This window comes from Corvus brachyrhynchos, unplaced genomic scaffold, assembly GCF_000691975.1.
Source record: "Corvus brachyrhynchos isolate BGI_N302 unplaced genomic scaffold, ASM69197v1 scaffold126, whole genome shotgun sequence".
In the NCBI taxonomy this organism is placed as follows: Eukaryota; Metazoa; Chordata; class Aves; order Passeriformes; family Corvidae; genus Corvus; species Corvus brachyrhynchos.
The window spans coordinates 4,173,687-4,189,641 of record NW_008239283.1 but is presented as its reverse complement, the minus strand read 5'-3'; the positions used below and the strand labels follow the sequence as shown (position 1 = coordinate 4,189,641).

The 15,955-nt window shown below is 42.2% G+C and overlaps 1 protein-coding gene across 2 annotated transcripts in view; it reads left to right on the top strand.

The window, feature by feature from the left end:
- MGAT5 (mannosyl (alpha-1,6-)-glycoprotein beta-1,6-N-acetyl-glucosaminyltransferase) overlaps window positions 1–12,573 on the top strand; it is a 104,438-nt gene extending 91,865 nt beyond the window's left edge. For both annotated transcript variants that reach the window (XM_017740148.1, XM_008638217.2), the window contains exons 14-17: window positions 757–873; window positions 1,649–1,723; window positions 3,965–4,122; window positions 5,339–12,573. In XM_017740148.1, coding sequence (XP_017595637.1) covers window positions 757–873; window positions 1,649–1,723; window positions 3,965–4,122; window positions 5,339–5,537 — 549 coding nt within the window. In that variant the 3' untranslated portion in view covers window positions 5,538–12,573. The remainder of the gene's footprint in view (window positions 1–756; window positions 874–1,648; window positions 1,724–3,964; window positions 4,123–5,338) is intronic.
- The last annotated feature ends 3,382 nt before the right edge of the window (window positions 12,574–15,955 follow it).

Here is a 15,955-nt window from a genome sequence, read left to right as displayed (position 1 = left end):
CCGCTCCTCTCTTCTATAGTTTTTGCTCTCTTCTGTGTCTTCATGTGCATGTTCTCACTCTTGGGTGACCTGTCACAAAAATACTTACTGAGCTGTCCTGCTAGTTCTGAAAGCAGCTCTGATACAGCTTTTCTTAGTTACCTTCTTGGGTATTCATTGATATTATTTTCTAACAAAGTGGTGAGCAAAATACTGGTTAACACTCTTGGTGAGGTCAGGTTACTCTTCTACTCTCAGCCATGAGAGTCAGAATTCATTCTTTGTGATAGAAATTATTCTTCACTGTTGCTCACAGAACTCTGGCAATGTTTGAAATTTGAAGGACTCAGGGTGAGGATGACATCTCTGGGAGCCAATAATGCAGGTATAAGCAGGACTTGTGGCAGTGACAGGTTGTGAAGAAGGAGGGTGGCTCTGTGAATGAGCTGTGGGGAAGCAAGGTCGTGGTGCAAGTAATTTCAGTAAACATCAAGTCTTCTGTGATGTGGGTCACTGGGAAGATTGAAGCCACAAACAGAGGTGCCCATATCTTATTTATGATCTGTGTTATCTGATTTTCAGTTTTCCAATTAAATTCACTCTCTAAATTTAAAGAGAAAATCTGAAAGGTAGCTCAGAAGGAATGATGCTGACTGTTGTGTTCTAACTGAATTTTTGCACTATCCTAGTGCATTTCATCCAAAAAGTCTAATAGAGAGAGTGAGAATCAAGGATATCTTGAACATTACTTTTTACCAGTATAATTTCTTCTTACAGTTGACATCTCAGCATCCCTATGCTGAAGTTTACATTGGGAAGCCCCATGTGTGGACTGTGGACATCAATGATCTTTCTGAGGTTGAGAAGGCTGTGAAATCAATTTTGAATCAAAAGGTGAGAAATGTGTCCTCAATTTGCTATCAGCACTTGAGGGTGTAGTGTGTACTGCACGTAGAGTGCCTCCTAATATTAGTCTAATGAGTGCTGCATTTTGGTGGGATATTGAAGAAAAAATGATTACATATCAATGGTATCGAAATTATCATGTTTTAGTACTGGATATGTCAGGTTCTTACTTGAAAAGAACGAGTGGGTGAATTTGTATAGAAATGAGAATTTCACGTGTGAGTTATACAGCAATCTGTATTTTCTGTGCATTCAGTGAGGAAGTTTCATTGTTGATTCTTAGAGCATTGCAGACTTTGCCCTGCTCAGCTCTGAATTTGTAGCCCTGACATTCCCACAGAAGTGCTTGTGCACTTACAGTGTGGAATGGTAATGAGGGTACTTCAAGAGGGGGAAGAGTTTGAAGGAATTTTCAAAGGTATCACATTCTATTTTGTCGCTTCAAGTTCAGAACTGAAACTTAGTTAAAACAGGAGTTCTGGAATCCCAGAGGGTCTCAGTCTAGCCTTACATCTGCCACTTTGCAGTGTACCTTGAGTTTCCATAGTCAAGGAGCAACTCTTATTGCCTTTAAAAAGGAGCAAAAATCAACTAAAACTGCTGATGGTTTTGTAAAATTATTATTTGTTAATGAGTTTATTTGTATCTTTTGTTGCTACTTGAGCTATAATGGAGTATTTGGAACAGAAGCTGCTGGCACAGAGTACACCATGAAGTTGAGTGAAACAAAAACCCCTCTAACCTTAACACACTCTCTCCACAGATTGACCCTTACTTGCCCTACGAATTTACCTGTGAGGGAATGCTCCAGAGGATGAACGCCTTTATTGAAAGACAGGTATGAACTTCTATTGTGGGTGAATTTTGGATTATGTTGTAAAGGGAGGACCATCTCCATTTTAAAGCTTCACAGTGTCACTGCTGTCCAAGTAGAAACAGTAGCTGTGCAGACCTTGTTATTATATGAAAGCAGAAAGGCAAAGCAGTTTTTCAGTGTGTATGTGACTTCCTTAGCTGTGTACACACAAAAAAGCTTTGGATCACAAAGGATCACTCAAACACAGAGGTGCTTTTTGGCAGAATTGCAGTCGGCTGCAGCCTCTGGGCAGATTTTTCAAGTATTTAGTTTCAATCAATAAAGATTTAAATGGTTTGGAACCCAGTTACTTAGAGGACTTTTGGTCCCTGTGCATTACTGCCAGCTGAGAGCAGCAGATGATGTTGAATTGGAGTAATAAACTGCAGAGATTTACATGAGATCCTGGTTTCTAGAAATTGTGTGCCTGCTTGGACTTCTGCCCAAGCCAGATCTGTTGCAGTAGCCAGCTCTGCCTTTTGTTCTGGCTGCTGCAGAAGAGAGATAGGAATAACCTTTATCTCTGATATGTCATTTAATTGCCAGGTTTTCTTTCAAGGGCACTGGACATGTGTCTGTACTTGTATTTCTGAAGGTAGGTGCTATTAAAGACAGTCCTAAAGAATAACACAGCTCCAGGTCAGAAGGGCAGTTAACACTGCACAACTATTTCCGCTTTCCTGCCAGTAAACACTTTAAGCTTTTTGCTGCTGTATTGATGACAAAACCTGTAAAAGTATCTCTGTTGTTTTTGATTCTTCTACCCAAGTTAGCTATAACTGGGAGTTTTTGTCAATCAGGAAGAAATGGAGCTCAGTGTAAGGGAGAAAAAGAGACAATCAAGAGATGGCACCTGTGGCCTTCCCCCAAGGGCTAAGCCCTGCCTTGTGCTTCTCAGAAATCCACAAAGTATTGTCATTTTGTTCAGCTTTGACTAATTGTCAAAAGCTGGTGGTGTTTCACAGCTCCCAGGATGTTCAAGCACAATTTTAGCTGCATGTGCTTAGCACTTTGCCAAATTAACTTGTCAGATGAACAAAAATAAAAAGCAAAAATAAAGATTGAGACCTTATTTTGATGAGTTTGTGGTGGAGGCAGGAAGAACAGAGAAAGCAGTGCAAGCCTGAAATGGGAACAAAGATGCTGGAATGAAGAGCTGATCTGTTTCAGAGGTTGTGTGCCTTGACCATGACAGTGAGGTCTTCAGGGGATGTTTGAGTGTGAAGAGGATGTGTTCAGATATTCTCTCCCACCAGTCACTCTATGGACAGTGAAACTGTAGCATTTAAAGGAGGCGTCCAGGGTTCCCCTTCTGGGGCCATGGCTTAGGGTCAGGAGGGAAGACAATATTCACAAGAAAGGTTTAGTGAATTCCCTGAACCTTCAGATCCAACACCTGGGCTGAAGGGCTTTACAATCGGAGGTAAGAGAACTGCTGTGAGCTGTGGTTTCACACCCAGCAGTGCCACCTTCAGCTGGGTTAAACCAGCTGTGTCTCCAAGCTGCTCTGTCCTGCCAGTGCCCAGTGTGGCTGTTTGGTGCCTCCCTGCCATCTGGTGAATCCATGCCCTGATCCGGTTTGCTCTGTGGCTGCACACACAGTTGTGTCTGCTCCACAAGGCAGCAGCAGAGGCTGGGAACCAGAGGGAGGGGCTGCTTCAGTTTTGGCACTGGCATCAAAGGAGCAGCCAGGCAACCGCAGCCAAAACAGCAGGGATTCCCTGCTGCAAATCTGGGAGCTGTTGGATGAGGCAGGCTGGGCTGATGGAACAGACACACTGACTTTGAAAGATGTGGCCAAGCAGAGAACATTCACCCAAGACCAAGAAAAGACAGATGAAGGAGGACACCCCTTTGGTCTCACCTTGAAATTTGTGGGTCCCTTCCAACCCATGATGTTTTGTGATTCATGACTGTACAATATTACATTTGTGGTTAGACCTGGAAGTATAAAAACCTCCTCCTTCAGCAGAGGAAATTAAAACGGAATAAAAAAAGCTCAAGCTGATATTGAGAACTGGTAAATGGATTTGGGGCTTTGGGTCACAGTGAGGGATCAGTTCACACAAGTTTTGGTTTTATCCAGAGAAAGCAAACCATGATGGATCAGGCCCAAATTATTTGATCACCTTTTGATAAGAGTTGCCAAATGTTAAAATACACTCTGAGTATTGTGAAATGTTGTCTGAACACATCATAATAAAACATGATCTGTCACTGCAGGATTTCTGTCACGGGCAGGTGATGTGGCCCCCATTAAGTGCCCTTCAAGTAAAAATTGCTGAACCTGGAAAATCCTGTAAGCAAGTTTGTCAGGAAAGCCAGCTCATCTGTGAGCCTTCCTTCTTCCAGCATCTTAACAAGGACAAAGCTCTGCTTAGGTAAGTATTTATAGCACAAATATGTTGTTTGGTCTCTTTATTGCACTGGGTTTTACCACACTTGGAATTTAAAGCACGAGTTCTGTGAGAAGGGAAGGTGGGGAGGGAAACTCTGTCTGGCTGAAGCAAGCTGTGAGTGAGGGCCTGGCAGTGCTTTGTGCACTGTATGGTAGTGGTGACTGCTGAGAGCACTGTGACAGGAGCACAGGGGGCCAAAAACCTTCTGTCAGTATTGTCCTGGGTAAAGAATTGTGAACCCTGGTACACTGGAGGTGTTGGTGCAGATGTATAAAACTCAGCTATGCATTAAGGAAAGGAATGCTGCTTTCGGGTGCTGTCTCTCTGGATATGTGTCTGTGTTCCTTTCAGAATGAAAACAAAGCCCTCAAAACCAGCTTCCCACAAATGACTGCTAGGCAATCTGCTTTCCAGGTTTTCTATCCCCACTTTTCACTAAAATACATTGTAGAAGATTTTTGGGTTTGTTATTTTCTTTGAAAAGTTGTAATTTCCAGTGGAGTTCAGAAGCAGCTCATATAAAAACTTTCTTTTCTAGCTGTCTAGACAAAATCATAATCCTGTGGAAAAAAACTCCTCTGTTAAATGCTGAAAGTTACCAGTGTTTCCAGGATAAGTGAAAAACAAGGCTCTGCTGGAATTGCTACCCTTGTGTTTAAGCTTTGTGGTCAGAAAATGGCAACTGGCATTTTTCATTTTCCCACTGGCTGGTGCTGGCTGGTTCCTGGGAGTTGCAGACCCTGCTCCCTGTAGCCCAGGAGCAGCATCCCTCATCCTTGCAGTCCAGCTCACCTACCTCGAGCTGCCCAGGGCTGCCTGGCTCTGTGGGGCTTCCCTGGGGAAGAGCCCTCCTGAAGTCAAAGACAGTATCTCCTGATTTCAGATTCTTTGAGTCTGTCCTACTGAAAATCCATGGTGTATTTAAATATTAGGTTTTGGGGAACAGTCAAAAGCGATTTTTTCCTCTTTAACTTCTTTTATTAATCTTTAGAGAACAGTAAAGCTGTAAAGGCTGCACTGCCCTCTGCAGAGAGAATCTGTACAGGAGAAAAGTCACGTTCTGGAAAGCTGCAAGTGTAAATGTACTTGATTTAGGATCTAATAGAGCAAGGATTTTATTTTTAGCGAGGAAGGATGAAAACTGTACCAAACTCCTGTAAACTCAGGTGTGATTTAGATCACGTGCTTTGCTTTTTAGGCACAATATCGAATGTCTCACCATGGAGTCTGCAAATGATATCCTGGTTCCCTCTTTTGATGGAAGGAGGAAGCACTGTGTTTTCCAAGGTGACCTGTTACTGTTCAGCTGTGCAGGCTCCCACCCCACCCACAGAAGGATTTGCCCCTGCAGGGACTATATCAAGGGGCAGGTTGCACTCTGCAAGGACTGCCTATAGCAGCAGCAGGGCTGCTCCCAGCTGGGGACAACGTGAGTAGTTTGGAGAATTACTTCATACTTCCTGCACTTTGGTCCAGGTTTCCGCTGCAGGCAGAGCTATCATTGCTGGGCAGAATTATCTACTAAGAGAGGAGGGATTCATAATAAACAGCTATAACTGATCTTTTCTTCCTGTAAGGACCTTTGCAGTGTCACTCTTCGGATTCCTTCAGCTGTTTGCAAAGAGAAACAAGTCTCATGTTCTACAATGATTTGAAGATGACTGCACAGAATAGTTTGTAGAAAATTTTCAGACCCATCAAACTTCTGTTTTTGTTGTTTGGGTGAAGTGTTTTCTATTTTTTTAATGAGTTAGGACATCCCCCATCATGGTTAGGTAAAGGATCTCAACTTCATTCCAGTAGAAAACTGAAAAAAGTGTGCTTAGGGAGGGGATGCTGGGGAAGGAGGACTAACATTTTATTCAAGGTGCACTGGTTTGGGTACAGCTTTGACTCAAATGGCTAAAAAGTGGTTTACTTCACAAGAACTTGGAATGAGTGAGCTCTGTACCCTGTACTCTGTAACCTATTGGGTTATTTGGGCCCAGTTTGGTTTTTTTTTTCCTTTTTTTTAAATTAAATCTTTGTATACAACAAGGTATTGTCTGCATCACAGCTGCTGCACCAGAGCAGCCTAAGCAGAGTGTCACCAATGAGCAAATAGGCAGTTGCCAGCGTGTGACACATCTTGGTGACTGCACAGCTCACTGGGGTTGTGGTATTCTTCAGTGTGGAAAAAAAACACACAACCATTTTTGGAATGGACTCATCACAGTTTACTGGTCCCATTTAGAGAGTAATCCTTGGAATTTGCCCACGCTTCTGTTGTAGTCTGTCTACTAGAAATACTGTGTGAAGCAAAAAGTATTCAGCATCATTGGAGCAATATTATCATTAGAGCCTCAGTTTGCTACGGCTTCCAGTAGTTGAAGTGTTGCTGAATGACATAGAAAGGTTAAACTAAGCTAACTATAATTATTGTACGGTAGAAATGTAAAATGTCTTCATAACTAGCTAGGTTTTTAAAGAGAAATTTTTCTAGAGAACAAGTAAGAGGAGATAAAGAACTGCAAAGAAAAGAATTAATCAATCCTCTTGGGTTCTTTGATTGGTCTTCTGTTTTTAGGCGGCTGTTTGTTTAATTTTCCCTTTTTTTTAGCAGGCCCACCAATTACAAATTTAGAGGAAAACAATTCAAGAGTTCAGAATTCAAACTCTTTTTTTGAGAGCAGCAAGTTAACTCCTCTAAACTGCCTTCTTTTTACAGAGGTAATTTTTGTTATTTTCAGCAGAAGGTGACATGCTTGACAGCACCATTTGTAGTCAGAAGGTTACATGTTAAGATTAGTGAGAAACAAATCTGCAGTCAGAGTCTGCAGGTTTGCAATTTGGACATGCTCTCACCATGTTGGAATAAGGCCTCAAATCAGCACAAATATTTTTTTCATAAACATTACCAGGTAGTAATGAAAGGCATAGATGCTTTACGTTTTCCTTTCTTGGACACATCTGGTTGGTTCAGAATTTTCTTGTAAGTAGTGTTCTTGTAATCTGTGTGGGAATATTGATGGACCTAGTGACCTACCAAAAACCAGGCAAGAGAGATGCTATTTCACCGTGGATAAATCCTCCAGAACAGTCTACATTTTAACTTTCAATTTAAAAGCAGTGAATGAGCCTTTTCAATCATTTGGTTTCCTGCCTCAACACTCCTGACAGTGTTACCCTGTAACACTCCATAACATCGCTCTGCACTACACAGGAGCCTAATCCTGGGAGGTTGTTCAGTATCCAAAAAAGGGTCTGGGGGAGCTGTTGAACAGCAGGGTCACCAGGATCTGGGTTTGATGATGTGAAAATCTGCTGTATTTCAGATTAATTTTCCAGAAACAGAACAGCTGGGTTCTCTAATGGGAGGCAAAATTTTTGTATGAAAAGAAAACAAATGCAAACCAGTATGAAAATCCCTCCCGTTGCCATAGCTCAGCATTTGCTTCAGTCAGCACAAATGTAGTTTACCATAGTTTTAGTGCCCTGGAAAAGCTGGGGGAGGACAACTGGAAATGGGTCTGAGCAGGCACAACAATTCATTCTGTATTTATATAAAATATCCCCTGCATACCTGTGCATATTTGTGCAACTAGAAAATCCTGCCTATCACAGCGTATGAACTTCCAGCTGGTGCTGAAAGCAAAGGCAACAGCAGGACTTGTCTTCACCAGTTCAGCCTGAGCTTCTTCAGGCAGGAATTGATTTCGAACTGGGATATCACAGAATTCTGTTGGAAACAAAGATTTGTGTGTGTGCACTTAAAGGATGCAAAACATGTGGGTTTTGCTGTAGTGTAATTCTTTGCTGTAAATACGTGTTTGCTTGGTTTCCCCTGCTGTAAGGCCCACATGGCAATACATACTGCATTCGGTTTTCCCTCTAAACCTTTAAAGATGGGAGGGGTTTGGTATTTGTTATTATAAGATTTTCTGGTCTAGTGCTTTGCTCAATGCTAAGTTTGCCTTTACCACAGCAGGGAGAGTTTATTATAAGCTCTGTTTTTTCATGCTGTAGCACTGTTTCTAGTCTGCTGAACTGAATTACTGCATTCTGGCAAAAATGAAACAGCAGCACCGATTGCGTTTCAGCCAGGGCAGAACATCCAAATTGGCTTCAGAGTCAGTGGTCTCTGATCTTATTTCCACTGAAACTTATAGAGAAGACTCATTTATCTTGAAGAATAAAGAGTCAAGACCTACAGCTTCAGTTTAAATTCCTGTAAAAGGAGACTATCATGAGAACTCTAAGTGCATAGACTCTGTAAGCGTTGCTCACTGAGCTCCACACACGCTCCCCGTCACACAGCCGCGTTCCCTTGTGCAGTGCAAAATCAGAGACTCCTTCTGCAGATAAACACTCAGGCAAATCCATGTGGGACTAGTGAAAAGTCTGAATTATTTGCTAAAGCCTATAGTAGATATCCACAGGATAGTGGGTGGCTTTCTGTCCGAATTCCATAACTATTTTCTTTCCTAGTTGAAGAATAAAGGTGTAGTCCAATCCTTGCACTCAAGCAAGGACATCAGAGAGGGGACCGTGCTGCTGTTTTCAGTCTGACAGTAGAGCTTGCAGCTTCCTTTGCTCAGAAGTCAGGTTTTTGCATGACTGCATTTGAATATTTTGCTCTGCGATTGACGGGAAAAAAATGTTAGAAGTTGAATACAAAACCATTTTACAAGCTTTTAAACATATCTCTCATATCAAGACATTCTTTGTTTTAAAATTTTGTATTTTTGTATGTGACCTAGTTTTTTTCAAAAATCTTATTCCTACGGGATTAGAAAACTTGAGAGAAGCATTTACATATTTATTAAAATTAACATAAAAGGCTTGCCTTTGAAAGGTAAAGTTGGTAAATACACACTGTTTAAAAATGCCAATAAAAACCTCATTTATTTCATATATGCAAGTTGATTTGCACATGTATAAATAGAGTTGCTTTTTGCATTTTTTGCTTAGTTTCTATGTTTCTTTTTGTAATTTATAGTTGCAGCAGTGTGTTTGCTTGTTTATATCAGATTATGTTTCTACAAATATTTAATGTTTATGTGCCTTTTTTACTTTCTTTGGGGTTTGGATGCGTGTTTGGAATATGGACACTGTCTGAACAAGTATAATGGAACACTAATTCCAGGTAAAGTGTGCTGATGACTCTACAACTTACTGGTGTAAATTTTGAATGTTTTTAAGTAGTGGAGAAATCTGTTCTAAGACTATAAGGCTTAATAAGATAAAAGATACTGTAACTTTTAATAATTCTTGCAAAACATTGCTTCTGCAAGCAGAATGCAATTTACTGAGAATCTGTGATTCGGCATGAGAGCTCCTGCTGGGACGGGATGTCTGTTCAATGACCAGGGAGCAAAGGAAAGCCATTAACATTCCCCAGGGAGACCATGATAACAGAAAACCTCCAGGAACGGCCATATCTGATTTGATGGGCAGGGAAGTTGAGGATCCACATTGAGGTTTGTGAGGTGTTGGTTTTTCAGATAAAGATGTCTCTGCATGGATGTACCCGGGGCGGTTCCTGGTGCTCCCAGAGAATACAGGCCTTTTATCACAGCTGAACTGGCAGCTCTCGCTGGGGAGGGACTGCTCAGCTTATTGCAGATGGCTTTTCTTTTTTATGCTACTGCTTTTCTGCAATAGTATTTTGCAAAACAGCTGCTGATCAGATTTCAGTTGGGATGGGGTTGTAGCCAGAGCCAGGACTCTGCACCTTCCCAGCTCCACTCTGCTCCCAGCTACTTGTGTCGCTTTTGCACCTTGCTGATTGTCAGGAATTCAGACTCATTGAAAATTTCTCTTGATATCATCAGCTCCAAATCAGGCTTTCATGTTGTACCACTGTCCTTTAAAATCCTAGGCAGCATCCTCAATTTGTCCTTGACGTGAAAGACATGCCCTCCCCTCTCAGGAGTGTGTGGCCCATCTGAATTGATTTATGAGTTTGCAGCACTGTTCACATAAACAAAACCCAAATTGCTTTCGCAGGTATGTCTTTTGCTCAGAGTTCATTTCAGGACCAGATTTTGCTAGTAAAATAAATTAAATGGGATGAATCAGGCTGGATACAATCTCATCCAAGCCCAATTAACTTCATGACTCCCACTGGCTTCAGTGATAGCACAACTCCTCCATGAATGTTTCTTAAAATTAAAAAATCAGCCCGCCCTTTTTAATAAGTGTGAAGCACTGGATCTTGCATGATAAAGACCAAACACTTACAGGACATATTGTACACATATCAGCAGCCAGTTTTTCTTGCTGCAATGACTTAGATCAGCTCTAAGTTGATGTTACTGATTCATTATTAAAGTACCAATTCAAAATGTGGTTAAATTGCTGTTCAGTCTACAGTTGGGAGTTTGAGGGATGGCACTTTTGTTGTTTATTCTTAGAGAGACCAGGAGTTACCAGTTTCTGATTTCCAGTCTTTTTTCCAGGGGTGCTAACATTTGGCATGGCTGTTTCCTTGCGATGTTTGTCCTACAGGCTGCTATGCCTTCAGCTTCTCACTTGTGATCTCTTTCCATCTGTAGTTTTCCTTTGGCCCCATTGTTGTAGGGATTGCTGTAAAGTCAAGGAGAATAATGCACTGACAGATATATGTTTTCATTGGGGCTAAAAAGGCCAGGGACATGGAGGATTTTATTGAGATCTGCTTTAATAATATCACTGTAAATGTAACATCAAAACATACCATTTTATGGGCAGTGACTTAAATCTCATCTACACATTTTCAAGCAGTTCTATAGAGGTTTTTTGTAAATTAGTTTATGATTTCCAAATATAATTATATTTAAATGGAATGTGTACTTGATACACTCAATGTATCAAGTGTAAAATGTTTACTGTAGGAATGTGCTGAAAATACCAGAGGCTGGATCCCAGAGTGCCTCAGGTGTGAGGCATCATTCATTGTTCTTTCTTCCAGGAAAAGCCACAAAGTGCAACCATTGCTGATGTGCCTTGCACGTTGGGACCTATCCATTTTTATAGGTGTCATCCTTTGCATATTCATGTAATTAGGAACATACAAAAGTGTGCTTTAATTCAGCAGACCTCTCTCAAGAGCACTAAGCCACCTGTTTATTAAATGAGTAAATAAAACCAGGTCCTCAAAGTTTTGATAAAATGAGTAATAACTTCACCCTCAACATGCAGAAACTGCTTTAAAAAATTAGTTGTGCTCAAGTGATTGAAACCCTTCTCTCTGCTGGGCAGATCAGTGCAGGTGCCATTTACTTAAGTGGTCTGTGCATGGGACCAGAATTTGTCACCTCATGTAAGGGCTCACAGACTGAAGCACTGAGGACCCTGCTGTCCCCATGGCCACCAAAGCACGTGGCTGCCTCTGGTGCAGGAAAACACATCTGTATTGTCACTGCAAATACCAGCCCTGGGTCAGTGCAGAGCCTGGGGCCTGCAGGAGCCACCAAATCCTTGGCTTTAAGGAGAGCATGTAAATAACGGCATGGCATTTCCTGGAGCCACCCAGTGCATGCAACACGACCTGGCTCAGGCTCCAGCAGCTGCAAAGTAGTTTGAACTATCAAATAGGCACACGATAAATCAAGCTAAATTGCTGTCTGAGGGCAGTTAATTTTAATAGTGTAATACCCAGAACTAATTTATGTTCATTAACAGGTCTGTTGCAGTACAGTGACAGTGAAAAATATTTTTAAGGAGTCATGGGTTTAATTTGGTTTTTGCAAAGAATGCAGCAGAGGAGGAGGAAATGGCAGTTTTTACCAAAGGAAAAAAGAGAGTAAATTTTATGAGAAAAGTTACCCTGAAGATTCTAAGAGAGCTAAAAGAAAAATACCAGGAAATATTTACAAAGCTAATTTGGGCTTGGAGACGTTGATCCCCCTGAGCTTGCTGAGCTGACCACTGCAGGGAGATTCTTCAGAGTGCAGTTTGGGGCAACTCTTTGGGTTCTGGTCTACATCATTCCCTGGAGGAGTCTCCCTCTTCATAGGTGGAGAGGGTCAGAGTCTGAATAAGCCCTGTAGCAATGTAAATTGGAAAAAAACCCTACTGAAATCACAGGAAATAAAATACTGCTTTTTGCAAACAATAATGTGGAGTTAATGAGGGGGTTTAAATGTACACAAGAACTTCAGGGTCAGGCTGGTACTATGGGGTGTTTGGTTTGAATTCTTCCCTAATAGGTTGATCCTTTGTTTTATTTCAATGGTTGTGTTCCACTATATTACGTTCAAGCAGTTGGATTCAAACAGAACAGAACGCAGTGGTTCAGATACTGCCAAGTTCCTGGGGTTCAATAAGATGGGATTTTTTTAATTTTTTTTTTTTTTAGAACAGTAAATGTCTGTACTTTAATGGCATAGAAAAATGCTTTGTTTTCACTGTTGTAGAAAAAAACTAGGGAGAATTTATTTTTCAATAAACTTTTTTCTTGTGTGATTTGGATTTATGATTGCTTTGTGCTTAAATGGGAATGCCATGAGCTGCCTTTTATCCCAAATTGCATTTGTGTGGCTTCTTCTTCCAACTCTGCAGCTGGGTGTTTCTGTTGCTGCCCCACCTCTGCACAGGTAAGTCCCCACCTTAGCCAGAAGAACAACAGGTGAGTAATGACCTGTTTGCTTTGTTTTGTTTTAAACCTGAGTTGGATAATGAATTACATCGAGCCTCCCTTCAGGAAGGCAGTTCTGCCCCAGCAGTAGTTAGGAATTCCTGGTTTCCTATAAATTTACAGCACACTCAATTACAGCACTCACTGAATTTACAGCCCACTGTAAATTTGGGAGAAAGGGAGACTGGAATTGCACAGTGGTTCTCAGGCCTGCAAGACTTACTGACACAATACACTATGAAGCTGAAAGATAGAGCTACACAGTGATAAAATAGCAGCTTTAGAGAATATTCTCTTCCAGGATCCAATTTAACATGCAAAGCACTCAGAACTAATGAAACGTTTGTATGTGGAACAAGGGCTCAGGCACGAAGCTTTGGCCCACATGGAATTGGGGTGTGCATTCAGTGCATTCAAGAGGTGCCACATGAAATCACCTTGGCAGCTCTAAATAAATGTAAATGTCCAGAGTGAAACTTCTCCAGGGGAGCTGTCAGGGTATTTCAGGGGCACCCATTCTGCTGACAGGCTCTTTCTGCCCACCTCAGGTTTTGTTAGCCCAGCCAAGACTGAGGGAAGGGCTCTCTGTTGTCAGCTGCTGGGAATGTGGAAAGGTTTTGGTGGAGGTGTCCAAGAGTAATAGAGCAATTAATGCAGGAGGAGTATGCAGTGGAAAAAATAATAGTAAAAAAAACAAATGAAGACTAGCTCCTTTATCTGGTAAAAAAATATCCATTTGTAGCACAGTTGCTATGTACTTTAAAAAAAAAAAAAAACAAAAACACAACTACACTGGAGAGAAGCAACAGCTCACTTTTTTCCCAGCATCACCTTTTTCCAAGTTTGTTCTTTGCTGAGCTTTTAGTTTTTTGTTTTTATTGTGGCCACACTTAACTGAGCAATGTAGCATCAGTGGAGTACAGAAGTCAGTAACTATGAGCTTGAGATGCCTTGTATTGTCCTTGTCCCAATTAATGACACACACCTTCGTAAGCAAGAGCATAAAGATGTCAGACAGATGCCTGCAGGCTGAGAAAGGGTTTGTGACATGGGTCTGGATATCCAGTCTATTCCCTGGCAAGTTCAGTGTGCTGTGGATGCAGAGGGTGGTTTTTCCAGTGTGCAGTGCTGCTGCAAGAGCCTTTTACAGCTGTTTCAGTGAGGAAAAGGATGTGAATATCCTTCACCAGTTGCCCCTTTTTATGGTCCTTGGCATACTTCCCCTTGGATGAAAACGGGTGAAAATGTTGTTGGTTCTGTGTTGCTATTCAACATACCACAATTTCCAAATGTTTCCTACCATCAAAGTGAATTAGTGGAGGACACTGCTCATTCAGGCTCTTGTTCTGCCTATTTTTGGAAACGTTTTCCTTCCTGTTTCATTCCCTTAATTGTTGTTCAGCTTTGATATCTAAAAAGCTGAAGAGACATCTGTAAAATGGTGAGCAGCTAGAGTTAGATGTGAGCTGTGTTGCAGTCACATGATAGAAAAAAAAATCTACGAAAATCAGAACTTGGAATCAAAATATGCCAGGCAGCTGTATTGGAAAGCTCATTTGGGGGAGCTTAAATACTGAATACTTCAACTCTCACATGTTTAGACTGGGTTTAGTCAAACTCCTCCAGCTGGTAGAGAGTCCACAGACGAAAATCAGAACTTGGAATCAAAATATGCCATGCAACTGTATTGGAAAGTTCATTTGGGGGAGCTTAAATACTGAATACTTCAACTCTCACATGTTTAGACTGGGTTTAGTCAAACTCCTCCAGCTGGTAGAGAGTCCACAGATGGAAACATTTTGCTGGGACTTTGTGCCACTCTCAAAAGACTTCCCTTCAGTGTGCAAGAGCTGGAGCACCCACTTTGCTGCCTCACATTCCCCTGAATTTGTGTTTATGCTTGTCTGGAATTGTTCTTTTATTGATTATGGAGATTGCATTCAGCTAAAATCTAGCAGTAAATCTTTGTAGCAAAAAAAGCTGGGAAGAGTTTGCACAGAACAGACTCCAGCTGTTCGGTCTCACTGTGTGTCCTGCTTTGCTTTGGAGCCTTGGCTTGGAGGTCCTTGCTCCTGCAGGATCTCAGGGAAGCACTGCCTGGCTGGAGACACCAGCTTCCTGCACCTTTGTGAGGAGAGAAACATCAGAACAAACCAGTGCTGGACAAAAATGCTGAAAGAGTGAAAACTCCACAGAAAATGTCCTGAGGTGAGAGCCTTTGGTGGCTCGGCAGGTAACAGCTGGTGCTTCCAGTGTAAATACAGGGGATCTTGGAAGGGAAGCTGCCAAATCCCTAGAGACCCCTCTTGGCTTTAATTTCCTCCTCACCTCCGTAGGAGGGTGGAACTGATGTGATCAGCCCAAGGCTGTGCTGCAGGCTTGGGTTCTGCCCCATGGGTCTGCCCAGTAAGAGGAGGCTGGCATTGTCACTTGTCCTGTTGCCTCCACTCCTTTCTCCATGGTGAGGTGAAGGGTGACAATAATCCCTACAGCCTGTGTCAGCAAGAGGTGAGTTCAGAAGGGTGCTGGGTTTGGAGCCAGCAGTGGGAGCTGACAAAATGGGATGTTTGCTAGTTACTTGCCAGACTAACTTGGAAGAAGATGTACTTTGAGCCTGCCTGCAGCTGCATGTTGGTGCTGGTGTCAGTCCCTGCAGGACCTGAACTCTGAGCTTCCCTTCTGCAGCTCCTGGTGAGTGGGGTGGAGGCTCTGGAGCAGCTGTGCCAGCCACACTGGGCAGCTGATCCCACTAAACAGGGAAAAAGGAGGAACTGTTCAGTGCTACCTCCAATACCAATCCTGTGGATGAAAGGAAAACAGCAGCTCCCAATCTTGGGGGGAACAGGAGAGGGAAATATCCCTGGCTGGTCTGTTACTTGAATTAATTATGCTCTCACATTACATAACCCGGCCCCACATGCCAGGCCGCAGGAATGTGTTTTTATGTGCTACTCCTGTGCAGTTCCTGGTCCTGGATAAACACATCCAGAGGGGCAGGGATGGGCTCTCTCACAGCACCTCTCAGTGGCAGCACACACAGCACAGGCTGAGAGGTGAGAAATCACTGCCAGCACAGCAAAACTATGTGCAACCTGTGTGTGAAGCATCTACACAAGTCTGTATATTCCAGGGATAATCTCTGTTCAAGGAGCTTCAGCATTTCCTTAGCTCTTTATTTGACTGCCTAGGAAAAATGCATTGTCAGGATGGGAACAA